At 39.8% G+C, this 26,316-nt stretch overlaps 4 protein-coding genes, 1 long non-coding RNA gene and 1 other non-coding gene across 6 annotated transcripts; 3 read left to right on the forward strand and 3 right to left on the reverse strand.

Moving 5' to 3' along the window:
• The first annotated feature begins 3,626 nt into the window (after positions 1-3,626).
• On the forward strand, positions 3,627-5,592 carry LOC124996331. Its single transcript, XR_007110857.1, has 2 exons — positions 3,627-3,823; positions 4,528-5,592. It is a non-coding gene; the product is annotated as an uncharacterized LOC124996331 (long non-coding RNA).
• On the reverse strand, positions 5,549-7,540 carry ppdpfa (pancreatic progenitor cell differentiation and proliferation factor a). Its single transcript, XM_047568462.1, has 5 exons — positions 7,377-7,540; positions 6,306-6,408; positions 6,130-6,207; positions 5,939-6,032; positions 5,549-5,830 (listed from the first exon to the last, which is right to left on the reverse strand). Exons 2-5 carry the CDS (start codon positions 6,358-6,360, stop codon positions 5,698-5,700), a joined length of 360 nt encoding a protein of 119 aa, XP_047424418.1. The 5' UTR covers positions 6,361-6,408; positions 7,377-7,540; the 3' UTR covers positions 5,549-5,697.
• A 576-nt stretch (positions 7,541-8,116) lies between these two features.
• Positions 8,117-8,188, forward strand: trnae-cuc. The gene has a single exon. It is a non-coding gene; the product is annotated as a tRNA-Glu (tRNA).
• A 315-nt stretch (positions 8,189-8,503) lies between these two features.
• Positions 8,504-13,591, reverse strand: LOC125017036 (tumor protein D54-like). The gene is made up of 9 exons (XM_047599873.1): positions 12,268-13,591; positions 11,858-11,973; positions 11,568-11,716; positions 11,329-11,376; positions 10,813-10,914; positions 9,541-9,567; positions 9,096-9,131; positions 8,972-9,020; positions 8,504-8,885 (listed from the first exon to the last, which is right to left on the reverse strand). The coding sequence occupies exons 1-9, from the start codon at positions 12,278-12,280 to the stop codon at positions 8,811-8,813; spliced, it is 615 nt and encodes a 204-aa protein (XP_047455829.1). The 5' UTR covers positions 12,281-13,591; the 3' UTR covers positions 8,504-8,810.
• Positions 13,592-14,264: 673 nt separating this feature from the next.
• Positions 14,265-18,330, reverse strand: dnajc5aa (DnaJ (Hsp40) homolog, subfamily C, member 5aa). The gene is made up of 5 exons (XM_047608254.1): positions 18,173-18,330; positions 17,197-17,325; positions 16,890-17,103; positions 16,617-16,788; positions 14,265-16,529 (listed from the first exon to the last, which is right to left on the reverse strand). Exons 2-5 carry the CDS (start codon positions 17,304-17,306, stop codon positions 16,426-16,428), a joined length of 600 nt encoding a protein of 199 aa, XP_047464210.1. The 5' UTR covers positions 17,307-17,325; positions 18,173-18,330; the 3' UTR covers positions 14,265-16,425.
• Positions 18,331-22,503: 4,173 nt separating this feature from the next.
• On the forward strand, positions 22,504-26,275 carry LOC124997769 (glucose-induced degradation protein 8-B homolog). Its single transcript, XM_047571750.1, has 5 exons — positions 22,504-22,695; positions 23,022-23,149; positions 23,253-23,449; positions 23,650-23,847; positions 24,785-26,275. Exons 2-5 carry the CDS (start codon positions 23,029-23,031, stop codon positions 24,956-24,958), a joined length of 690 nt encoding a protein of 229 aa, XP_047427706.1. The 5' UTR covers positions 22,504-22,695; positions 23,022-23,028; the 3' UTR covers positions 24,959-26,275.
• The last annotated feature ends 41 nt before the right edge of the window (positions 26,276-26,316 follow it).

The raw sequence follows: 26,316 nt of genomic DNA on the forward strand, positions 1-26,316 counted from the left end.
CAGCTCTAATAAAATCACCTTTAGCGTGGCTTATTAGCATGCTAACATTTACAAAATTTGATGCTGGATAGGATCTGAGATTAATGGGAAGGTCATTTATTTTGCTGGATCCTTACTTTAACAATTTTGACCTGAAGGTGGAGCTAGATAATTTACTAAGGATCTGCTCCTGTTGTTTTTCATACTTAAGTCACGACAGCCTGAATGAGGCAAAATTCAGGGAAGTCCCTTCAACATAGGTGGAAGTGTTTCACACTAAACCAGAAATGGAAAGTTTGATTGGTCATCATCAATCAATCAAGGTGATGACATTCTGACTCATGGTCTTGAAAACCGGAACATCAAACCAAATTTGCTTTCTGACAAACTTTTTATGCAATCCTGCTTTAACCTTTACTTGGGTAAACAACATGAGTTCCCCTAATAGAGGTTAGCATTTAACAGACACTTTAACATACTGTATGATAACAGACAAGTACCAGACATTAACAGTTAAACATGAAACTATTCTGTAAAAAAAAGTCATTTTGATTAGTTTGTGTGTAATCGGACAAAATTGTGGCTGTAGCAATGTCACGTACCTTTAGCATACTTTATTAGCATGCTAGCGTCAGCTGAGTGTGGCGCTAGACTGGGTCTGACATTCATGGGAATATTTCTGTTGCAGGTCAAAAGATTTTAACATTTGGGTTAGATGAACAGCTGAAGGACTTCTACAGTTAATTCAATAAGTAAAAGGAGCTCATAATAGTGGGAACATTTCACTCTAAACCAGAAATCTTTGTGCCGTCACCTTGAGACAAAGAGTGATCAAATTCAGATTCTTTGTCCTCCATACTCTTATTTTTATTTATTTTCCTGTTTTCTTTTTCTAATTATTGATTAGCTTAAAACAAACCCTGACACTAATAAGCCTGTGGTTGTCGTCACATATTGTATTAGTCATTTATTCCCACTGGTCCATGCTACGCTGCTCTCATGTGGCCTTATTTTCACAGTTTATCATTTCAATCTGGAAGCATAGTAGTGTTGTAATCAGATGTTTTTGCTCAGCTTGAGTAAGTCTGGCAAGTTTCACAGCTGGGTTCACAAACACACGTGTGTCGTGTGAAAATGGACGCTGTGATCCATCGGACCAAAGTCGATACGGAAAGAAAACAAAACAGCAACGACCTCAATAATGTACAACAGTGATTTGTGTTCAGCGTTTTGTTTTATTTTGTTAAAAAAATAGCCACCATTCTGCTAAAATAAGGTGTTTCCAGTTGAATACATTGGGTATTTTATATAATAAAACAATGAATCATTAGAAATGATGCGTTTAAAATAAACCGAAGGTGTCTCTGAGAGTGTTGCACTGGTGCCATCACATTAGAGGGTTTGTAGTATAATAATGTAGTTTGAGATGTCAACATTCAAACACATTACATGCATTAATGTAAGAGTGACCTCAGTACAGAAGTCATATCTGCAAAAGTATGGAACCTTTAAATGGGATTTTATTACTGTTGCATTAATTCTGTAGATGGCTGTGATGCAGCAGTTTTAAGTTCATCGCTGAAATGAATCTGACAGGATTCATTCTCTCACTGCTGTTTGATGGTGGCAAGAGGCCAGAGAAGCTGCAGGTCCCACTTTGTAGAATTAATATATTCACCACATGTATAAAAGGTAATTTAGTTTCTAATGTTAATTGGTCTCCAGTAGAAGATTGCTTTGACTCTGGGTTACCTGGTTTAAAAAAGTTCTACAGAGGTGAAGGACACAACTAAACTCTTTGCAGAACTTTGTTTGTGACTTCCAGGTTAGAGTCCTTTGCGAGCTATTTTCCCAGGTATTTTTAAAATGCACAAACTTGGACCACGCAGCGAGAACAAATAAACAATGGTGTACGTTAGACTTTGTGAACCATTTTGCGTCGGCCATTCCCTCAGTGACACGTGAACTGGAGCCCAGACGTTCATGCTCTCAGCTCATGCTGCTGATCAAATATAGATCTATAACCAGATGACACTTGAGCCCCTGCAAACAGCACGAACGCTGCTACCTGAAAGGACAAACATGAAAAGTTGTACAATGAGGCAAAGTGCCTGCTAATTCTGGGAACAGGCAGTATCTTTCCTGTAACCCGCGCCGTATCAGCTTGAGCAGTTGGTGAACAGTCCAGGCGGGAGGGGACGTTTAGGCGGCACTGACATCATGGGCCAGATACCTTTACCCCAGATTCCCTGTTAATGTCTGAGCCAACTAATGTGCATGAGCAGCCTGTGTGGTTTCCACAAACTATTGGCAGCTACAGCAGATCAGGGTTAAAAAAAGACCCATAAATAAAACACAGTGGACTCTGCTTTTATCAACTACTGTTGACAAAAACATTATACATAAGGTTTTTGTAATATATTTGCTTGTGGCCTAATCCACAACCAAATAACTTTCTCATTCTGAAGTAACTGATTTTGCCCAAAACAACAAATGAAATCACAAAAATACAATGTTGGTCTATGGTCTATACATAAAGCATGACATATTTTTGGCTGTACATAGCGTAAATAAATAAACGTTTGGGTCATGTTTGAGTGAAGATCAAAGCTGGATTAAAGTTGGTATCTTTCTTAAAATCAGGAGAGCTTTACCACCAAGGTGACCATACGGTTTGTTGTTAACTACGCACAAAATTACAAAAAATTCAGGTGGTTTTATTGAACCGTCCATCCACCCAGACCTCCTCCCTATATAGATTTTATTTCTTTAATTAACATTATTTGATTTTGCTTTTTAAGCATATAGCATGTTTTTTTGTTAGCAGGATGCCTTTGTGGCAGGTAAAGTGTATTGTTAATTCGTCAGCATCAACACAACATGTTGTATTCATGCTAAAACAACTGACAAAACTGGTCATAAATTAATAAATAAAACATTTGCTCTGGTCAAATTGCTAACAAACCAGAGATATGATGAATCATACAAATTGGGATAATGACGCAGTCTCTCCTCAAACAGAAAAACGACAAAAAAACATTGTGTGTCTCACTGCCAGTCAGATGAATTTGTGTAGCTACTGTTGGACATTCATTCTTGTGAATGGTTGCATCCTCAACTAAGTTATTTTAAATAAATTGTCTCTTTTATGTTACATTAAAAATATCTCTTTGGTGACGTGACCGTGACATGAATTTGTCCTTCTCTCGTGCGGTGAATGTATGCAGAGAAACTCAGAGAGCCTTCTGGAGCAGTAAAATAAGACCTGCGTGGTGGGAAAGAGTGATGGGGCAAGAGTGTGTTTTTACATGGCCTGGATCGCAGGACATTTTTAGACCCCAGAGGCTCCCTGATACGTAGCCAGGAATAGGAGAGCTTTGGAGGGCATATCGGACAAGTCATGCTTCTCACGTCAAGGTCTGAGTTTATGAATCACGTCTTCAGCTCCGTTGGTGACAAATAGTTTTCCTCACAGTTGCTCTGTGTTCTCCAGGCAGCAGAGAACACAGAATGTCTGTTTGTTGTTTGAACAGAAAGATTATCTTACAGGACTGTACTCAAACTTTGTTCATTCTATTTTTAGTTGTCAGGGTCCACATTGCAAAATGTTTCTAGGTTAATTTTTCGCAGAAAACTCAGTTAAACGAACCAGTGCATTTATTGATCCTCCTAACGCGTACTAGCACTGCATGAAAACGCATTAATGTTTTAATGCTTAATGTAGAGATTGGTCTTATGAGGCACCTGCTACAACGATACTTGGTACATTAGGATGATTCCTTTTCTTTTTATCAGAGATTTTCCAGTTTAATGTAGAGAACCTCAGATCACTCAACAAGCACTTGTAAGTAGTCTGACCTTATTCAAGTGTTTTTGTGATGCAGCACTGTTACACCACTCTGCAGTGGTCCTCACTCCCCATTTCCTTAATTTAGTCAGTATTATTGAACTCATTCATATATTTATATATATTGTTTGTTTCTTTGTGTGCCTGTGTGCACACCACACAGGTCATCCATTACCGTCCTGTGTTAATATAATCCATGAACTATTGTTTTACAAGTATACAAAAGAAGGAAACCAAAAAATGAATCTGTGCATTTAATTTGATTGAATTACATGTCGTATATTCTTATATATATACATTTCAAAATAAAAAATGTTGTATTTGAGCTTAAAAACCACCTCCGTATTAAAAGCTCTGTCCATGCACCTGACTGTGGTGTTTAAACCGTGTCTCTAGCCTCCAGTCTGTTAATATTTTTAAAAGGAGGCTCAAGACTCATCTTTTTAATCTGGCTTTCATTTAATCCCTTTTACTCTCTTATTCTCTTATTTTACTATTCCTGTTTTTTAATGATTTTATTCATTTTTTACTCATTCATTTATTTATTTAGTTTGAGTTTGTGCATTTCTTTTAATTTTTGTTTTTAAATTGTAAACTTTTACATTTGCCTACTTCTTGTATATATGTTGTCATTGTTGTACTTATTGCTTTTTTGTGATTTTATCCTTTGAGGTTTTAATCTTTTAGTTTTTTATCTCCAGTGTTTCCTCATGGGGACCCTCCACACTGGGAGGTGTGTCTGGTCTGCCTGCAGGGACGTCGTCTTTAGATCGCTCAGACCTGGAGGACTGGGGGGTTCTGCACCGTGTGTGTCGTCTACCGCGGTGTATCTGGGTCAGGGTGGTCAACGTGACTGTGACATTTCTCGGTGTGTATGGCCCCCCTTTAGGTGGTTTTTCCACACCCGTTTCCTCAGTGCTCTGCCATGTTACTGGACCTTCTAAAATGCTGTGCGTGTGCGTATTTTGTGTGTGTGTGTGTGTGTGTGTAAGTGCGTGGGTCGATATATGGGCTTGGTTTTTATTATTTTCTGTAATGTTGGATGTTTTTATTTTGTGTGAAGCACGTTGCGATGGATTTTGTATGAAACGTGCTGTATAGATAAAGTTTGAGTTGATCAGATTTGATCCAGCCATAGCAGGAGTTTGTATTGTGGGGACAAACTGTAGGAAGTCTTAGCTAATGATTGACTATTGGTCAAAAATTAATGTAATTACTGAACCCAAACAAAAATAAATAATTATTGAACCAAACAAACAACATGTGTTTCAACCTTAATCATCTCAAATATCGTTAACTCCCACTCACTTCTCCAGGAGCCGCTGACCCACATTGAGGTTACGGGGAGGCGTCATGTAAGCCGTATTAACACCTGAATGAATCGCCTCTAATCATATCTACGTTAAACTGATCAGATCTGTTTTGTAAATAGGTCGCATGTGACCCCTCACAGTTGCTTCACTGTGTCCTTCACACAGACAGTGGTGACTTTGAGGTTTAGCAAAAACACTAAACAGGTTGTTTTGCTACTAAATAACTGTCTGTTAAGCTGAATAAAAGATGACACATAGGTGCAGTCTATAAGCATTTTATTGTTATTTTGTTTTTACTAACAGTATCAAGTCATGACATGAAACAGATAAAAATAACTTTTTACAAACTTGAGTTTTTTGTTTTTTTTTTAAACTTTTGGTCATAATAAAAAGATAATATACACAGGCATAAAGAAAGAGCACACTCTATTGACTACAAGTGAAAAAACACCATCAACAAGACCATCATCTCCATCTCCATCTCTGCTGGACTATGTGATGGATGGCGAGCTGAGGGTGAGGGGGAGGTATTTGGTGGGGTGGTGGCAGGGAAGACCCCTAGGAGGAAGTTGGTGGAGGGCTCGTTGGTTCAAACTTCCCATTTTCGCTAGTTTCGCTGAGTTGTCTGTTCAGAACCATTTCCCGGGCGATGCAGGTCACCTGACCGTTGGCTACAGTGTAGGTTCTGTTCCTACAACACAAAAGAAGTCTCAGTTTAGCCTCCAGCAACAGGAACAATCAAAGGTACCCGCACATTATTAACTCCGGTGAGGTTAGGTTTGCATATTAACACACTCACTTTTGATTTTCAGATCCGTTCTGCATGCCGGGCTGGTTCTGTTTTGCGAAGAAAAAAGAAGTCCACCAGTGGCCAGAGTCTTGCCTTGGAAGTCCTGTGAGAAACATCGTTTAATTAACTTCACTTGTATTGTTGCATAAAGATGTCAGTGTTTGACATTTTCAGAATAAAATCTGGTACATGTTTCATACCTGGATGGTGTGGAATGACCTCTCCTGTGTACTCGGCGCTGCCACAAGAGCTGTTACTGGATGTGGACCCGATGCGCCCTGAAGGAAAGACAGTCACATGTTTATTTTTAGCAAAACAAAAATCCTTACACTGAAACTAGCATGATATTAATACATATAGGCCACAGCTGACTCACTTCTGTAGTAGTCATGGGTGGCGATGAGGGAGCCACTTGATGGAATTGCTGCCATTTTCTCCGACCTTAGCTGGAAAACCGCTCAAAGATGGAAAATGGTAACCTAGAGGAAAACAAAGGCATCATTAGGCTGGAAAGCAGATGAAAAACAGGACCATATCACTATTATTGTATTTAAGGTATATTCTATTTTACTGCCTAGTCCTTGAATGTTGTGTTACAAACACGCCAAACACGAATCTGCCATTATTCATTCATTCATTCATTCATTCATGCTCTCTGTGCTGCGGAGTGATAAAACAGAAGCAGCTGCTTCCAAGAGTCTGGTTTCCCAAGGCTTATATAACCAGAACGTGACCGCATGTCCACATGGCAAGCTGCACTGTGCACGACCTGGCAGCGTGACCAAGATACTGCAGGACTATCATAGAGGTCACGTATGTATTGTTGGTAGTCGTCCAGGTTACTGTGTCCAGCCAGGAAATTACACAGGCCTCTAATCACACACTTTAAAGCCAAAAACGCAACATGAACTAAATCCTTTTTTCTTTTCTTTTTTTCTTTTTTTTTTTGAAATATTTATGTATTTTTAACAAAAATACGAGGATTAAAAAGTGAAAATGTGTAGCGAGTGGCTTAAACCTATAGAGTCTAACAATCTGGAGAACCAGCTGAAGGCTGTACAGCTTAACTCCAGGTGAGCAGCAGATGGCTTTGAGGATTGCAAGGATCAGATGGGTACCTGTCTGCACTTCATAGCCTAGATAAACAAAGCAGCTGATGCACAGACGCTTACTTATCTACAGTCGTCATGTGGCAATTTTACATACTAATAATTATTTATTCTGTGTTTGCTCTGGTGTTAATGTCTCTTGCAGAGGATAAATCAGTCAAATATATATATATAAATCATTAGAGTTTCACTTAAGCAACACAATATGTGGAGAAGTGAAACACGTATAAGGGAAAACATGAAAAAAATGCATAATTTCTAGAATGATAATCCGGACATTATCAAATCAGAAAAAAAGAGATATATTCAAGTTGCGTTTAATGAATTCTTTGACTTACCTGTAAGTGTACGATGGTGTTGGCACCTGATGCGGTGTTAAGGTTCGGATGGCTGGAAGAAGAGGAGGTGCTAGTTGTTACAATGGCCCATTTGTGGATGAAGTATCGATGTGGACCGCTCCGGGTCGCTTCTCTGCTGTTTCTGTCTCCAGTGGAGTCACGGGCTGCTTTTATAGGAGGCTCAGCCGACGCGTGCTGCATGGGCACGAGGCGGGGACTGTGACTGCTCTCTGTCGAGAACGTGCTGCTGTTCAGGTCGTGACCCCGGCTCGGGCGGAGAGGGTTTAATTAACTACCGCCATGTCAGACAGATGGGCAGCTTTAGGGCAGGCATGGACAAAACAATAAAGAGAAAGGCTGAATAAGTTACATTTACTGGAGGTGACTTTTAAATATGCAGTCCGGGCTTTTGGCTTAGTAACGCGGAATCAGACATGCGGTTTAAAAACGTCATTTGACGCCATTTTGAAAGGTATTTCTTTCAAAAACAAGTCTTTTACCAACACGTGATGCTCAAGGACTAACTTTACTTATGGTTTTGGATGGATAAAAGAGCACGAGATTTCCAGCCGTTTCTCCAACTCCTTTTGAACGTGAACCATAGACGTATGTAATACATGGTCCAATGTGTGAATGATGTTTACTGTCGACGTCGTTGGCTAAAAAATACAGACAAAACTTAACACACAAAGTGGTCTCAGTGCCGATAAAAGTGATGGAAGGGTTCAGCGTGATGTAGCTCCCTGGTGGTCTAGTGGTTAGGATTCGGCGCTCTCACCGCCGCGGCCCGGGTTCGATTCCCGGTCAGGGAACTCCTCTTTTCCCTACTCATATCAACTTTGTTGGACTTTTGTTCTAGTTTTTGATATATCTAATGGTCCCATAACTATCTGTTATCCTAGACCTCCCATATATCAGACCACTGCAGTGTTTGAGTGCAAAAGTGCAGTTGTTCCCACAACAGACCGTGTCCTAAACCAAACTGTGGAAAGCGTACTCTGTCGCCACCCAGAGTCTCACGTACGGGCAATCTCTGGCAGTAGCACATCCTTGTAGAAAATTGTTTTCTTCGTCAGAGCGTAAGGTAAAGTAAAGACAACTATACCAATAATACCAACGAGACAGACTAAAATATGCTATTGATTTTAATTGAAAAACGTTAAATTACAAAAATACTTTAAGTGAATAATACTGATTTATGAATATAACTTTCCTGGAATAAATACAGAATTACATTTACGAATCATAATGAGGAATACATATTAAAATAGTATTTTGTTGAAGCCTCACACATTTGATACATTCTATTATAGTCATTATGTTTTAGTTAACAGTCAAAAACAACAAATTCACACTGACAAAGAAACAAAATATTCTTTCATAACTTCACAAGGTATGAACATAATTCATTTTGGGATGTTAGACAGGTTCATCTCATGTGCTGTGGCGTGATCTTCTTTCAAACCCAGAGGTGTCTCCATTAGTTGTCAGACCACCAGTCACTTTGCCCTGCGAGATTCAGACAAGTGATCAATGCTCAAACAGTGAGTGGACTGCTCCACTTACTATGTGACTGATGTTTTTAATAAACTCACTTTCACATTTCCAACGATTTCTTCCAAAGACTTGAATGTAGAGGAGTGTCTAGGGAGAGAAATTGAGCCCAAATTAATACATGAACACAGCATTTATATATAGAAACAATATATGGTGTCTTACCTCATAGTCGGCACACTTATGGTGTGGCTCAGGGTGCTGCGTACAAGAAGGAAAGGAAAGAGCATTAAAATGGACAAGTAAGCCTTAAAAACAATCAATATTAACTAATTTTGTGAGAGGGTGACAACTGTGTTTTCATCATGGATGAACACATGTTTTTAGCAGAAACTAGCAATTGTAATGAAATATATATGATGACTAATGAAGCCCTTTGTGCAGCTTCAAACAATTTAAATTTCTTTGACCTGAGACATGGACATGGTTATAATTGACTGGAGGACTAGAAATGAAATGAAGGACTACAATATCTTTACAGTATATACAGTATGTGCAGATGCATAAAAGCTATTTCACTAGAAGGTACTATCATTATGAGCAATATAATTATTTTGTGAAGATATTTGAGACAGTCCGTGGAGACAGTCCCAGTGCACACAGGTCTTACCGTGGTGGGCTTGGAAGAGGCAGAGCTCTGTTGTGTTGGCAGCGTGATAACAGAGACACAAACACAGAATACGTCACACCACCTTCTGTTTCCACAAGCATGATAACAACAGACTTATCGACTGCCGCTGATGTCCAGATCCACTAGTGTGATTGGATTAAGGCTTTTTAGAGGCTAAACGAAAACACAAGAGGCTTTGGACGGTGAATCTTCAAAATTAACTTGTGTTTCTGTGGGTGTTAGTGGACGACTCCTAGGATACACTTCTTTACTAAACTGAGTAATGATGGAATCACAAACACAGACACTTTTCTAGCTTAAAGTGGAATCATCTGTTAGTAAACAAACAGACTTTGGTTGGAGTATCTTCTAAAAAAAAAAAAAGATGTCCTGTAATTATTTTTATATAGAAATGCCATGAAGAGACCTGAATACATGAAAGTGAACAAAGCACTGATTTAAACATGTGTTAGTGGGAGCACAGATGTAAATATTTAGATGCTTCAGATTCAGCGTCCTCCTTCTACACAATGGATGTGTCACAATACCACAAATGCAAACTTTTGGTAGTTGGATTACAACTTGGACTCTGAAGTACAATCTTTGGTGGACCGGAGGATGCAATACAATCGCTCTGTCAGTGTCATTCTGGGACACCTGGATGTCCTTAGTCCACACAGGTTACCTTCAGATGAGCCTTCTATAAAATGAACAGGGCAAGAACACATCCGTGCCTCTGGACTGTATCATCTGGTCACATGCGTACTTTGAATCTGAACAGTACTTGGGCAGCAACTGATGACGTACAGACAATAAGAGCTATTGATACATTTCTGTATGAATGATATTGATACATTGTGCTTCACAATTATCTGGCGTTATTTTCCAGTAATACCTACATGTTTGAGATGAGGACATTTCCTGTTTTCTAACCTGTAACCACAGTTTGAAGTGCTGTATACTGTTTACTTGACTCTCTGTGGGCCTCTTGTCTCTCCATCTGCCTGGCTAAATTAGCCAAAGACAGCTTTTCTAACACGCTGATGGTGGCTTGTGCAACGTCAACTCTTATTCTTCTTTCCCTCTATACAAGCAGAATCTGTCATTTTATTACCAAGCTGAAGGTGAATCACAGAAAACTGCTAATTCTGGTATGTTTTGACTCATTACTGATCTAATTTTTTGCACAAATCAAGGTGGAAATTATTAAATTTATTTATTTATTTTCTTTTTAAGATCACAAGGAAGTAAGTCAGCCAACTGTAGGTGTACCTCATTTCTGCCAGTCTCCTGGTGATGGCCACGCCCACAGTTGACAGCGCTGCGGTCGTCACTTGACCTGCGTGAGAGAGACCATCTCGTGTCCTCACATATCTGGAGACAGAAATAAGAAGTCAGGGCCTGAACAAAGGAAGGTAACGACACTGCTGTTTATTACATAACAAGTGTGTACACAGGTATGAATTCTGACGTAGTTAACACCACGCTCAGTTACGTCATAGGCTACAATCCATCTGCAGAAAATCTCTTGCTCACTCTGTTTCAAAGGCTGCAGTCTAGCCCTGGTGTTGCCTGTTAATACTACTGCCCTTTGTGCTAAGTCAGGCTATAAGGCTATTAACAGGGCACCAATCCTATTTGACCTAGAAAATCCCATGACTTGTTTCTTAGAAGAGATTCCTCTTTAACATGTGAGCACAGGATAGACCTCTGGGATACCCCTTCACCATGAAATGTTATACAACAAGTCTTTCTGAGCACAACTGAAACATAAAAAGAAACACTCACACGCTGGAGTGGCTGATGTCCTCCAGAGTGGCGGAGGCTGTAAGATATCTGAAAGGACAAAACATGCTAAGGTTGAGAGATTATGCTGATTTAAGGGGGTGGCCAAGACAGTCATTAGTGTGTATTCGTTGTTATGTAACTGTGCCACACTAAGACAATGTGTGGCCAACACGCCAGTACTGTAACTGGGTGTCCAGGAAAACTAAGCAGAGTTTTTGATCAGTTCAAAGTGCACTTACGGTGATGAGGTCTGGACTTCCTGCCAACTTTTGGACAGGTTCTGTTTGATGTTGCTGAGAGGGCTCAGTCCCAGTTGCCTCCTGATATCTGCTGCATACTTTTCTTTGGTTAAAAGTACCTGCCTCAAGGTCTGAATTTCATCCTCTGTCTGTACAAAAAAAACAAAAACAAAAAAAAACAAAGCAAAATAAAACAAACAACAAAAAAAAAAACAAGAAAATGAGCAACACAGAGCAGCCGATGTTATCCTAACAACATAAGGCTTAACAGACAAAAAGAGCTACATCACCCTTGCAAGTTCAAAACGCAGACTGTCAATGTCCTCGTCTGTCAGATCTGTGGATGAGCATCCATTTCCTGTTATTGTTGTGGAGAAGCTCACAGTCGGAGAAGCACTGCTATAACCTGGGGAAGAAGCGCAGGGAAAAACACATTGAAAATACTCAATAGTACATTATTATAATAAAAGAAACTCTTATATCTTTACCAGAATAAAATCATGGGAGCTGTCCTAGGTGCTGAACTCCACTCCGTCTCCATGGCTACCTAGCTAGCCGGCTAACTGCTAACGTTACTTGTTGCACTCGATGCTAACGTTAGCTAACGAAAACGGAGCATAAACTCGCCATAAATACGACTATAACTAAACACAGAAATGACTCAAAATACACCGTATAGATAATGCGAGGTGGGTTTTACCTTGTCGGCTCATCTCTGCCTCTTTCACGTAGGAGTGCTTTGACAAGCTAGTTTCTGCCAAGAGTCCCTGAGCTCAGCTCAGTGACAAGCAGGGGGCAGGCGCAGCTGGGATCACCGAGGCTATTAATGGCTTTGTCATCGACAGTCTACGTGCAACATACAAACAACTACACAAAAACACCCAAAACAAACAAACACCATTAGAGTAAAAAAAAAAAAAAAAAAAAAAAAAGTACTGTAATTATTGTTATATAGAAATGCCACAGAGATATCTGAATACATCGAAGTGAACAAAGCACTGTTTTAAACGTGTTAATGGGGGCACAGGTGTAAATATTTAGCTGCTTCAGATTCAGCGTCCTCCTAGACCATGGGCGTGTCACAATACCACAAATTCAAACGTGTGACTTGCACATTTGGACTCTGAAGTACAATGTCTGGTGGACTCTGTGGATTCTGTCAGTGTCATTCTGGGACACCTGGATGTCCTAAGTCCACACAGGTTACCTTCAGATGAGCCTTCTTTAAAATGAGCAGGGCAAGAACACATCCGTGACTCTGGATTGTATTATCTGGCCACATGCGTACTTTGCCAACAATTGATGACATACAGACAATAAGAGATATTGATACATTTCTGATTGATATGATATTTCCAATATGATATATTTCTCATCGCTCTAAATGACTTAGTTCCAGACGTATTGAGGTCTGCCTCTGTGCTGTTTGGCATATTGTAATCAGGATGCTTTGTGACCTTTGCATAGTAATGGCTTTCTTCTGCCGACCATGCAGCCCATTTTTCCCCCTCCTTACTGTGCATCTTGAAACACCCACACCGCTTTTTTTCAGTGAGTCCTGTATTTCAGCTGAAGTTATTTGTGGGTTTTTCTCTGCATCCTGAACAATTTTCTTGGCTGTTGTGGCTGAAATGTTTGTTGGTATACCTGACCATGGTTTGATTTCAACAGACTCTCATTTTCCACTTCGTAATTAGTTTTGAACACTGCTGATTGACATTCTTAATTCCTTGGATATCTTTTTATATCTCTTTCCTGTTGTTTGTTCAATTCCCTTTTTTCTACAGATTCTTTGGCAAAACTTTTGCTTTCTCCATGACTCAGAATCCAGAAACATCAGTGCAGCACTGGATGAAAGAGGGTCAGTCAGGAGCCCAGAAACTCACTGACCTTTTACACACACACACTGATTACAAGGAAACGGATCGCAGATGAGGATGGTACCTTTAGTAGCCATTCAAACCTGTTTGTGTCAACTTGTGTACATGTTGTCAGGCCAAAATCACCAGGTAAACTCTTGATCAGGATCATTTGCATTCAGGGCTATATGATATACAATAAGTTACAATCATGAGATGCATCTAATCTAAGGTGCAAGGTAGAAGCCGTTGACAAATACAGTATATGATGTGTTGTTTTCAAAGGCAGCATCGATATTAAATACAGTTGATAAGGGTAAATAGCATTTAGATTTTTTAGTATTTTTTTATATAGTGTGCAAAGTCTCATGAGTCATTGGCATCCCACTGTCACTTGATAAAATTAATGTCTTGTCTCCACCTGCTGGTAAAATCACCAACCTGCAGAGGATTGTCTCTGAAACAGCTTCCCATAAACCAAACTTACTTTGATAGAAGATGAGTGATTTCTATCTACTACGTCTACTATTTTCAGAATCTGTTATTTTTAATTTAGTTGCAGTCCTATGAATAATTCCTGCATTTTCTCACCACATGTTTTTCACAGGTTTCAGTGGTGCTTCTTCATCCGTGAGCTTCTCCACTTTAATATTGAAGTACATTTCCCTTATTATATTTGTGCTTTTACCCAACTAACATTTCCAGTTACTTCTACACTGAACTGTAGCACTAAACCTCTACCACTAATTCTATGTGAAAGTCACCCACAAACCAACCCCTGCATTGTTCCTACCATCTCCCTGTGGTTCCCTATGAAGCTATTTGAAAAGGACATGAGTCAAAATGTTGAGGAACATTTATTCAACAACAGCAAATCAGATCAATGATCCACTTGTTTTCATCCAGACACACAATTACCATGCTACAACAGAAACGTTAAGGTTTATACTTTATATGGGTCAAGTGTATGTACAAGTGACCATGTCCATTAAACCATTCCTTGCAAAATTTAATGGCAACATTACAACACCATACCAGTTAAAATTATAGTCAATCATCATCTGAAACATGACAAAGTAGGAAATAAATAAAATTCCAAAAAAATGCATCATATAACCATTTCACTATAGTTACACTATATACTATGTTATCTTTTTATGGAATAATTTCCGGCTCATTGATCCTTTATAGATTTTCTTTTTTTTTTTAAAACACACAGTGCATTCAACTTAGAACATTTACAGTAGCATTTTTCAGTATCTCAATGAAAAAGCCATGACAGTAACATCTATGTTTCATCAAAGGTTACAGGAAACATCATACTAGGGCCACAGAGGTCAACATCCATACCATTAATAGCAGAGGGTGGGCGACGGGAGCTCACCAATTGTAAACCATTGAAACACATTGTTAGCAGTTATGAAACTGACATAGTGGCAAAGATGTTCATGGCAATTTATGGCAAAAATGTGTGGCAATATATGCAAATTCAGTCATATGAAAAATCTCTTTTACTCAGAGCTGCCTGTAGCATTGGCTCATACATGATATGCCTGATGAACTTCTTGATCTACATGGGAAAAGAGTCTACAATGATGAGCAATCACAGCATTGGACAAAATATCATAGGACTTCAGCTCAAAACACAAAAACGTGATGAAAACAGTTATACTCCGCGTGGATATTCTGCAGTCACCAGTAGCTCTCAAGAGTGTAGCATGTTTTCTTTTCACGTCACATCAACTTCTAAATATATTCAAGACTTAAAAACATGTCACCCCCTGAAAAAGAGCTAGGTGGAGCTGCTTGTCTTCACAAAAATAACTGCAATAAAGAGGTCTAATGAATGTCTTTCAGCCTTAACGACTTTGGATGTCTCTAAAAAATATTTTTTACAATTAGTATAAATTAAAAAAATAAAGAAAAGACTGTATCCTGAATGCGTCAACAAACTATTAAAAATAATCTTTTCGACTAATGACAACTTACTTGTATATGAGTCTTTCTGATTTCTGCACCCTGTGTCAGTTTGTAGCTGCTGAAGAAATGTACTTAATCTATCGGGGCCGAAACATTTATAATGCAAGACACTGCAAATTAACGTAAAAGCAACCCTGGAAATAAACATCATCAATACTCATCCGCAGCACGTTCAGTGGTGCAGGAGAGGCTAAGAAACGCTTGGACTGATTAATAACTGAATTAGAAATGTAAGTCAACTGGGCATTTCTGCAAACAGAGCTGTGTCTTAACAACCTCATGATTCACATTAAAACCACTCAGGGGAGCACTAAAGACAAACAAACACAGAGCCACAGACATACTGTAGGTCTAACAACAGCAGGAGGCCTTTTCAACTAAAGTAATTCTGAAATCTGTAAATGTGTTTGACAACTCAGGTCTTGATGGTATAATGATGGCACAGACTGTCTAAGTAAAAAAAAAAAAAAAAAAAAAAAAACACGTCTCCATCCAACATCTCCTTGAAACATGGCTCTCCCTTCCTTTAGCATAAAATACACATTTCGCCCCCTGCTCCTTCTCATCCTTCTCCCTGTGAATTGCATTGATTTGAACATACTGCACATACATTATGAGTCTTGCAAAGAAAATGTTGCAAAGGACCAAATAATATCCAAAGACCATGATTTTAAACAGTGCATGCTACACCATGATGCAAAACGGTGGAAGGGGAAAGAAGGGCAGGCGACCTGTGTGGTTAAAGGCTAAGAAATACAAAAGAAGAAATAAAAAAGGAAACAATTTACTTGTTTCTCTTATCTTCTATTACCGGGGGGAAATATGCAGCGGACCAGTCGGGGAGGGTTGTAAGGGATGTGACTTCATTAGTTCCGTTCATGGACCATGCTTACTAGTCCCTCACCTCCACATGGCTCTCTTTCTGAGGTGGAACGATGGATCGCCCTTTTCTTTCATCTTGCCGAGGTGGAGCAGGGAAGCAGGCGGGACCGCAGGCCAGGATCAGCAGGAAGGGAGGTTTAGTTGAAGCCAGTGTCAGTGTGGTAGGAGAGGTGCCCATCTGATGTTAACTGGGTTGTCTCTGTTGCCGAGGGCTGCAGCACTATAGGGTCACCACCAGCCTCTGTTTCACAAACAGAAACCAAGTTTCAAGCGCTAATCCATCCCTCACGCACAAAACATTAGTCTAACACAAATTGTTTGGGCTCACCTCTCTCATCAGATTGCAGCTGAGCTTCCAAGTCCTCAGGGGACACATAGAAGTCCTGGTCCTGGCCCTCCCGAGGCCGTGGTTTACATTTTCCACAGCAGCAGTTACAGCAGCAACACAGGCAGCAACAGAAGTAGCAGCCAGTGGCCAGGCCGCAGAATACAAACAGAGCCTTAAAGCAAACACAGTCAGAGGAGGACGAAAGATACAGAATTAGAAAAAGAGGTTTGACAGAGCAAATTACATTTGGTCAGGGGTTTTCTCCTGGCGTACCTTTGCCCACCAGCTTGACAGGACAAAGTAAGTGTTGACATTCTCCTCTCCAAACTGCTCAGCTACATATAGACCCAGAGAACCATATTTGTCGTAAATGTTGCGCTTCGTGGGGTCATTCAGGATTGCGTGGGCATTGTTTATCTCCTTGAACTTTTCTGAGGCCTCGGGATTGTCGGGATTCTTGTCAGGGTGGAACTTCAGCGCCAGTTTCCTGTTAGGAAGAAAGTCAGAGACGGCAGTCAAATATAGAGTACGACATTCACGGCAAAGGTGATCACACTTAGGATGCAGAGGGAAGCCTCACCTGTAAGACCTCTTAATGTCATCCGTTGTGGCCACCTTGTCAACTCCCAAGACATGGTAGAGAGATTCACCGGCAGTGGACAGGGAGCGCTGCCTCTGCTGTTCAGCCATGATGCCTCACGTCCACAGGCTGGACACAGAAACACAAACCTGACTGCACTGTTTAGACTGCATACTGTGCATACTTCATGTGCAAAAACAAGGGCACAGAGTTGCTTTGTTAGGGCAGCCTGTTCTTCTGAAAATACACATGTTCAAAAAAATATGGGGTCTCCAACTGAAGTAAAGCATGCTTGATTGAATGGTCCTGATGGCAGTCAATAACTAGTCAGTTTAATACAATAGATACAAAATGGAGCCCATAAAGCGCAAAATCCTGGATTTAGTATATTTCCCTGCACTCAATTAATTTTTGCAGATAAGCCGCAACAGTGACATAAATTCTCCCTATTGATTATACTGAAATTGTGACATCTTGGCAGGAGGACCACTGATGCTTATGCAGCTTTAGGTAAATCAGTAACTGACATCTATCGACGCAATCAAGACCGATTCATCAAAATCATTCTGCAAGTAAAAAAAAATAAAGAGCCATTATTAGGAATACAGCTGCATCTGAATGGGTGGCATCTCGACACAAATGAAGAGCCACTGGTATATCTGAAGCCCTCTACCGCGTATGCCACCATTTTCATTATAAACAGGCTGTTCTGTGAAATTTCCCACTGTCACCAGTCGCATCCTGATATAAATTGTCCACAGGGGAGATTAGACTCAGTAAATACGATGCAAGGAACATAATCTCTATGCAAGCATCATCAGCTGCACTGCTATAGCGCACAGCATCCATGTTGGTTTGCTTCCTGGCCTGCTCTTGATGCAACGCTAGGGATGGATCGTCAGCAGTAATTTTCAAGGGCAAGGGCCAGTATCTCCGGGAAAAAGAAAAAATTGCCGAAAAGCTGGAGGAGGCTCACCTTTCAATCGGCTCCGAGGGGCTGCAAAACTAACGAACCCGGCAGGTTATAATTTAAGAGAGTGTAGCGTGACTATGGCCGCATCTCGCACGTCCCCGGACCCTCTCTGATTCCTCACACTACACAACCATGGACAGCTGCAGCAGTCCCCTGGCCCCGCCCACAGCTCTCCATGGCGACCCGACGTGCGCGTTCACGGCTGAGTGAGTGTGGACGTGGAGGAGAGATGTGTTTTTTCAGCTACATCAAAGATCAGATAGCGCATGTCGGAAAAACAGACACAATTTGCCTACGCACTTGGAGAAATTGTATTAAACACTGGTTTTACAACTCAATATCGAAGCATTGTATGTGACTACATCTATGACTGGAGGCTACAGGTAGCTGCAGACATATAGCTTAGCTGGAATCAGTTAGCCTGGAGAATAGACAGAAACAGAGATGGAAATTTAGAAGAGCAGCGTTTAGCGGGGAATATACACTGAGGCTGTACCAGGCGTTTTCACTGTGGTCGTTTTCACTCTTTCAGATGAGAGTTTTGATATTTCAGACTCTTAATATATATGGTACACTAGGAATGGGCAATAAGGGACCTCACTCTAAAAGATCCGAGCAGCCAACACCCTGAATGGTCAAGACACACAGTATGTTGCTTTGGGGTTATTATCACTAACTAAAATTTTCAAATATAATCTCTGCTCTTGTACCAGTTTGAGTGACACCTAATGTCTTTCTGTTTTTTTTTTTTTTTTAGTTGAGTGGTTGTCACTGTCCTGAGGAGATTCAGTTCAATTTTATTTGTATAGCATCAATAACAATACAAACTGTATGAAGGTGCCTTACAAAATCCGGCCTGAAATCTTCAGAGCAAGCCTGAAGGCAACACAGAGAGAAGAGGTCACTTCCACAGGTCAAAAAAACACACAACTCCAGGCCAGAGACAAGAGACAGAAGACAGGAGGAGGTTGCACAGTACCACAGCCTGAGGGATCTGAGGGTTCTGGTGGTGTTGGTGTAAGGGGTGAGAAACTCAGATATATAGGAAGGGATGTGACCATGGAAGGATTTATAAACAATCAGAAAAATTTCAAAGTGTATCCTAAAATGAATGGGGAGCCAGTATAAGGATGCAAGGATGGGAGCGTTCTGGAGTATTTGGAGACGGGAGATGGTGGTCAGGGTAATACCTGAGTAGAGGAAGCTGCAGTTGTCTAGCCTGGATGATATGAATGTGTGAAGAGAGAAAAGCAGCAATAGATCCCGTATTAAAATGTAAATCCTTCCCACCTGAGGCAGAGAGCCTCTTGTAGCATATGATACATGTAACAATACACATGGAGCCTTGAACCAGACAACAGACTGCTGGTTCTTTTGTAGTATCTGTTGTCTCTGCAGGTACTGGTTCATCTATCAGTTCTGCAAAAGACCTCGACTGGAAAAACATTTAGACTCTAACTTGCAAACATCTGTTACTTAGAAGTTACTACACCCAAGCACATCTTTATCTAACTAACTTGAATAAGAATATTGATAAACGGCTGGTACAAATGTAAACTATTGATGGTTGCAGCTTATAGCAGTTTAAGGACCTGCACATGTTGCAGTTGGAATATTTGCAGGTGTGATATTTCTGATAGAAGCAGCTGGAAGGTGTCTGTCCACCACCTTTAATAGGGGTATGTTTGGTCCTGCTGTTTTAAATTGATCTGTTGTTTGTTGTTTGTTTCTTTTGTCTCACATCGATCTTGCAGATCAGGAGAAGGATCCAGGCCAGCAAGTTATTTTAAGCTTATTACAATAAAACTTTAATTTTGTGAACTCTGGAGTCGTATTTCCTCTTTGTGTAGCAGAATCATTTGCAGACAATGACTTTAACCCATGAACACTGATAAAGTTTCTTCCTTGGTGATGGTTTAGCCTTTAGTGCAGCCGTCTTCAGTTGTTTGTTGACGCAATGCTGTCTTCAGTTTTGTCTTCAGTATATGAAATACATGCTCAGGTTGTGATCAGATGACTCTCTCAGACATCACCATCATCATTCTGAAACTAAGATCTAATTAAGGTTTATTTTCCTCTGTCCAAAACATCCTGCTGCAGAGCTGCTCTGTCTTTTTTAGATGTAGATTTACTTTTGGTCTTTCTATTCTTGATGTTTATGAGCCTGTTGTATTGTTCCGTTTATTGACTTGTATAATGATATTCCTTCCCCCCAGAGAGTGTTCTTCACTTCTGGATGTTGTACGGGTGTTTTTCTGTACCATGGAAAAGAGTCTGTGATCATATACCACTGTTCTGTTCTAGGCACTATAAAGAATTAAATTAAAACTGAAAATAAACTTGCACTAATCTCTCATTTATTATATAGAACCAACAGCTTAAATAACATTTTTTTATTGATGTACTTAACCTTTATTTACCTAAACAATAAAAGATAAATGTTAGAGTATCGAAATTATGTGCACATGATTGTATTTATATTTTTGCCAATGGACCATACCTTAGTAATGTAATCTGAGTGCATTAGGTTAATCCATCAAGTAGATGATAACAACTATCACTAGAAACGTACAATATATACAGACGTACAATACATACATACACTGAAAATCTTTCACTGTAAGTTTTCTCCACTCTACTGTACATTGAAAAAAACAATGCATGTATTACTGTACATTTTCAATGAAAATACATAGAGAGCCGATATTTGCAAAACCTCTTTAGGGGAGGGATGAAGACCTTTTATGGGTTATGTAGCTATTTAGCTAGAAAGCTTTGCGAACAACATTAGCAACTGATTACCTTCCTTTGCTGATAAAAAATTAAACTGGCATCAGTTGTCTCAGTGTTGTGTGGTTTGTTTATATTTTATCTGTTTTTGTCTAACTTGGCTTGGCTCAATTGTATATTCTTCACCTGTCTCACTGTTCACTTTATTCACCTGAGCAGTTGCCAAGCAACTGGGTCAGACTCCAGAAAGTTACTGCGCAAAAGAAAAAATGTGCAACAAAACTCTTTTTATTATCTTTTATTATCTTATTTTTATTAAACTAATAAAGTCAGTTGTTGAGTTTTTAAGATGTGCTGATGTCCTGGTTAAGCTAATCAACTACAGGCTGTTCAACCATGAGAGTAGTGGCTTTAAATCACCCCTAATGCAATATATTAGGGGTCTGTAATTTGCTTGACATTTCAAACTTAAGTGTATATAGATACAGTAGATAAATAGATACTAACTCTAACTATAATAGCTATAATGGTGTGAGTCTACTCCCATCTCTATTAGCTTGTCTCTCAGTAACAGGGGCTGGATGGTGCCGTATGCACTGGAAAAGTCAAAAACAATGATCCTCAACTCATGAGTTTGATGGAGCAGATTAAGAATGGTTTCCTCCACTCCCACCTTCTCCTGGTAGGCGAATTGCAGTGGGACTAGCATGGCAGACCTGGGGCCTGATGTGACAGAGCAGCAACTTCTCCAAGGTCTACATGATGCTGGATGTCTGTAGTAATTCAAAACCCTTCCTAAGGTGTAGACTCATATTAAACGCGTGCTGCACGGGCCTATTTCACTACATACATTTTGACATGGAGTATCAGGAAAAGCATGGGTTTAAACTATGAAATTATGCATGCATTATGCATGCACACTGTGAAGGCTCACTTGACTGGAAATGAGCCATCACTCATGTTACTACGGTAGTATGACAACATGCTGCTCTGTTGAAGTTCAAAATGCTGAAAGAAAGACTCCATTATCCCAGTTTGAAAACAGGCCCATCGTTAAAAGAAACCACTTTATCGTGTCAGTTTAAGAACTGAAAAGTATTTACAGATATTGACACTAAGCAAAATCAATAAGTCAAAAGAGCAGTTACTTGAGTCATAAATCCTTTTACAACCACAGCTCCCTTTTCAGATTTATACTGCATATCATTTTTAACCCCTTTAAGCGAACTGAAAATTTTTTATAGTAAAAATCCAAATCCAAATTAGAAATGAGCACTTCATCCTCCTTAGCACAGTGACAGTTCCCACTATTTATTATAGCCTTCTTGCTGTAGGGTAATTGAGAGCTTATTCATTCGTTCAGTTTTACACATCCCTGAGGACCTTTGTAAATTGAAAAATTTTGAGGGATAAAATGTAAAGAAAATTCAATTTAAGAACTTAAAAATTGGCGGAATAAAAGAATATACGGTATGACGGTCATATATTACTAAATTAAAGTAGATTGTGACTGGTTATGGTTCCGGTTGGTTTTCTCTCTGATCAACTGTTCCTCGGCAACCGTGACGTCACGTGCCTCACCAATGGAAGCGCTCGTCGGACTCTGACGCTCCTATCGCGAGGTTATCACATTAGCTTCGTTAGTTAGCTAGCCGCAAAAAAAGCTTCACCGTGTGTCTGCTGTTTTACAGCCTTTTTATTCTTATTAAAGCACTGAAAGGACTGCGCATTGCTTACTGAATAGTGACTTCTCACGCCTGCAAGAGAGGATAGTCGCCGGACCTTGTGTTTGCTCGGTAAGTTGTATAAACGCACACAGTCGGCTAACTAGCCAGGACAGCTGTGCAGGAGGAAATGGGTTTGTTTTGGAAGCGTCGGAGAATTTCACACTTATGTTTTAGTGGCGCTTAAACGCATTTAACAACTAACAGTATCACAGATTTTTCGTGTTATTAATTCAACCTTTAACATGTAGCATGTACTTTGCTTATGCGTGTCCAGCACTTTGTAAATGTCTCTGCACGGCTGTAACGTTTCTGTTCATGTAGGTGCAACGTGTGACCAAGCTGTGTCAGTCTTGCTCACGTTTCGTCGTTTCCTTACGGTGTGTTTACTCTTTCAGGATCCCAATGATGAGTTATGCTGAAAAGCCAGAGGACATCACAAAAGAAGAGTGGATGGACAAGTTAAACAATGTTCACATACAGAGGGCGGATATGAATCGGCTCATTATGAATTACCTGGTGACAGGTGAGACACCTAGGTTGAAGATAGTGGCTGTGAGCTGAATACACAGTTTGTGGGGTAAACTGGTCTTACTGTCTTCACTTCTGTGTGTTTTACATGTCTAAAGAGGGCTTCAAAGAGGCAGCGGAGAAGTTTCGGATGGAGTCCGGTATCGAGCCCAGTGTGGACCTGGACTCTTTGGATGAGAGGATAAAGATTAGAGAGATGATCCTGAAGGGTCAGATACAGGAAGCTATTGCACTCATCAACAGCCTACATCCAGAGCTGCTGGACACCAATCGATACTTGTATTTTCATCTGCAGGTACGTTTGAGTTTTGTAATAACAACCAGCGACTCTGGTGTAAGTGTGAGTCTTTGTGAACTGTAAAGTTGCTGCCGTCTAATTGGTGTTAATACTAAACCACCTATTTTAACCAAGACCGGCATTTCCAAAATTAAATTATTGTGGTATTAGATAAAGCTTGAGCACCAACATCACCTGCTTCGTTTCCCCTCTTGCAGCAGCAACATTTGATTGAGTTAATCAGGCTAAGAGAGACTGAGTCAGCACTGGAGTTCGCTCAGACACAGCTGGCAGAGCAGGGGGAGGAGAGCCGAGAGTGTCTGACAGAGATGGAGCGAACACTAGCCCTCCTGGCCTTTGACAACCCAGAAGAGTCGCCCTTTGGAGACCTGCTTAACATGATGCAGAGGCAAAAGGTTGGTGGATGTTGATCATTCGAGTGATGTTTGTCCAGATTTTTTGGAATGTTTTCATGCCTGTAGTTTGCTTCACTTAGTTTGGACCAAGGAATAAAAAGTAAAAGGATGTTCCCTGTTTTTATTTTATTTTTTTTAAGATGTGAGGTCAGGTTCAGGGATATTTCCAAACGCACATCTATTTATTCTTCTAATGGTAACCAGTGATTACTGATTATGAGCGTAGTACTTGCACCCTATAGACTGATAGAAGTAGGATGTAAAACGTAGCATGTGGCTGTTGCACTCAGAGTTTATTGGCAATCAGCTTAATTAGACAAAGGTACAAGCTGTGTTTGGCTTCCTGTTTACCCTCTAACATATCAAGTAAAACCCAGGCCCATGCAGGTTTACATGTGAGTGTGTTTGAATTCATATCGAGTTGGGCTGTTTAGTCTGCAGCTATATTTCATGCACTTACACTCTAGATATAGATCAGATAAATTGTGCAAGATATCACCAGTGTTGGTTTGAGCTAAAACACGCTAGGACTGTGTTAAACCACCTTAACACAGGGACATTAGAAGGAGCTGCTTTAGTGTTTGTGATCCTTATGTTTAGTCATTAAACTGAGTAAAAATGGAGCAACCTGATAGAGAGGGATGTGAAACACTTATATACTAATAAATATTTATTTACACACGTTTATTTAATATTTACACTTCAGATTGGTGTTTTTACAGCTGTTTCATATGAATGGGTCCATGGTAATAGGCCAACATCCTAAGTGTGTCTCCCGTCTGTAGAGGTCTAGAACGAGTCTGTTGAGTTTTTAGTAGTTTGTGGCCAGAAGTGCGTAAGGCTTCATTTAAACATTAAACACATAGTGAATGCAGGTGATAAATCACTTGGCAAAAATGAGTATTTTCAGTTTGACCATTGCACATCTCTCGCTCAGGTGTGGAGTGAGGTGAACCAAGCTGTGCTGGACTATGAAAACAGGGAGTCCACACCCAAACTGGCTAAACTCCTGAAGCTACTGCTGTGGGCTCAGAACGAGCTGGACCAGAAGAAGGTGAAATATCCCAAAATGACTGACCTTAGCACGGGAACCATTGAGGACCCCAAGTGAATATAAGAGACGAGAACAGCCACCTCCCACGTCCCCTTAATTTATGATCAGTCAGTGACTGTGTGACAACCAGGTAACATATATGTATAAACAAATGCTACGTTGTTTATTTGTTTGTTTGTTTCTTATTTTCATGTTTCAGTCATGAGATGTAACTTAACTCATTGTGCAAACTGTAAATTGCTGTATTTGCAAAGTGACAAATTATTTAGTTTGAATACTGATCCTGGATTTTTAGATAAATCTCGGATACGACAAAGTTCAAATTGCTGTTTTATATTTTGTCTTTTTAAAGCCTATGCTGATAGTATTATTTATCATCACCATTTTCCCTACCGAGACTTTATTTTGCCAGAAAGAGAGTCGATGGTGTAAATGAACAATGTTAATGCTGTGTGGGGCCAAAATCTCGGCTCCCTTGGATGGAGGGGAGCACAGCTGAAACTGGAGAGAGTGTTTCAAATCAGAAATGTGTTTAAAATCTGAATTTCATAAACAGAAATGTGACTATTTTTCAAATAAACTCAAAACTACACTTTATTAATGTAGTATAATGTTAATTAATGTAATATTTTATCATTTTATTTACTAAGATGTTTGGTAACTTGATATAAAATCAGCCACATGCTTTTTACACTTTAAAATTTGATTGAACCCCTGCGGGATGAACTGCCTTGTAAATCCTTTGTTACACTTGTGTTTGAGGACATGGAAGAAGTCCAGACTGGTGGGTTGAAATTGCAGAGGGTTTTCTCAAAGAGCTGAGGCCTTTTCCGAGCTCTATGGTGTGCACTGCCTTCGACGTGCTCCAAATGGTTACATTTGGTTTTATGTTGCAGTGACTGGGGTTGTGTTTATGTTGATGGATGCAGGATTTATGACGCTGCTGGAGGGGAAGGGCTCCTTCAACAATCAAAACAATTAATTCGCCAGTATGTCTGCTGTCCAAGTCAAACTAACATTTAAAATTCATTCAGACTGGAGCAGATTAGTTCATTGGCTTTGTTTTGGCTAATTAAGTAATAATCTAAAGCATGTTAAGAAAAACAAAAAACAGATATTTCAAAGACTGCTGTCATTTATCCACTTTTTAAAACTGTTAGTATTTTCACTTTACCTGCATGTAAATGGGGGAAAGGCACCCGTGCTTGTTCATTTTGTTTGGTTTGTTTACTTTTATAAAACAAACTTGCTGCTAGTTGTCCATCCTTAATTTCTTTTAAGGTTGCATTGTCTCTATAGATATTGGCTTTTATTATTCCACATTTTTAAGATCAGATTTGCAGTTATTAAATAAAACTTTTGTGAACCATAAAAGAGCCGTGTTTCCATTTCCTCTTATCCATCTACATGTAAAT

Source organism: Mugil cephalus, chromosome 1 (assembly GCF_022458985.1).
Source record: "Mugil cephalus isolate CIBA_MC_2020 chromosome 1, CIBA_Mcephalus_1.1, whole genome shotgun sequence".
NCBI classification, from domain to species: Eukaryota; Metazoa; Chordata; class Actinopteri; order Mugiliformes; family Mugilidae; genus Mugil; species Mugil cephalus.

Bases quoted from the DNA above. Each gene is read 5' to 3' on its own strand.
- ppdpfa (XM_047568462.1), bottom strand. From the start codon at position 6,360: ATGGCAGCAATTCCATCAAGTGGCTCCCTCATCGCCACCCATGACTAC. The intron at 6,208-6,305 runs GTGAGTCAGCTG...TCTTTCCTTCAG, and splicing joins CACCCATGACTACTACAGAA to GGCGCATCGGGTCCACATCC. The intron at 6,033-6,129 runs GTATGAAACATG...TGTTTCTCACAG, and splicing joins GGTCATTCCACACCATCCAG to GACTTCCAAGGCAAGACTCT.
- LOC125017036 (XM_047599873.1), bottom strand. The intron at 10,915-11,328 runs GTGAGTGTTTCT...TTCTGTCTCCAG, and splicing joins GACATCAGCCACTCCAGCGT to ATATGTGAGGACACGAGATG. The intron at 8,886-8,971 runs GTGAGTTTATTA...TGAATCTCGCAG, and splicing joins AAATCGTTGGAAATGTGAAA to GGCAAAGTGACTGGTGGTCT.
- dnajc5aa (XM_047608254.1), bottom strand. From the start codon at position 17,306: ATGGCTGAACAGCAGAGGCAGCGCTCCCTGTCCACTGCCGGTGAATCT. The intron at 17,104-17,196 runs GTGAGGCTTCCC...TCTTCCTAACAG, and splicing joins GACATTAAGAGGTCTTACAG to GAAACTGGCGCTGAAGTTCC. The intron at 16,789-16,889 runs GTACGCCAGGAG...GTTTGCTTTAAG, and splicing joins TGTCAAGCTGGTGGGCAAAG to GCTCTGTTTGTATTCTGCGG.
- LOC124997769 (XM_047571750.1), top strand. From the start codon at position 23,029: ATGATGAGTTATGCTGAAAAGCCAGAGGACATCACAAAAGAAGAGTGG. The intron at 23,150-23,252 runs GTGAGACACCTA...ACATGTCTAAAG, and splicing joins TATGAATTACCTGGTGACAG to AGGGCTTCAAAGAGGCAGCG. The intron at 23,450-23,649 runs GTACGTTTGAGT...CCCCTCTTGCAG, and splicing joins ACTTGTATTTTCATCTGCAG to CAGCAACATTTGATTGAGTT.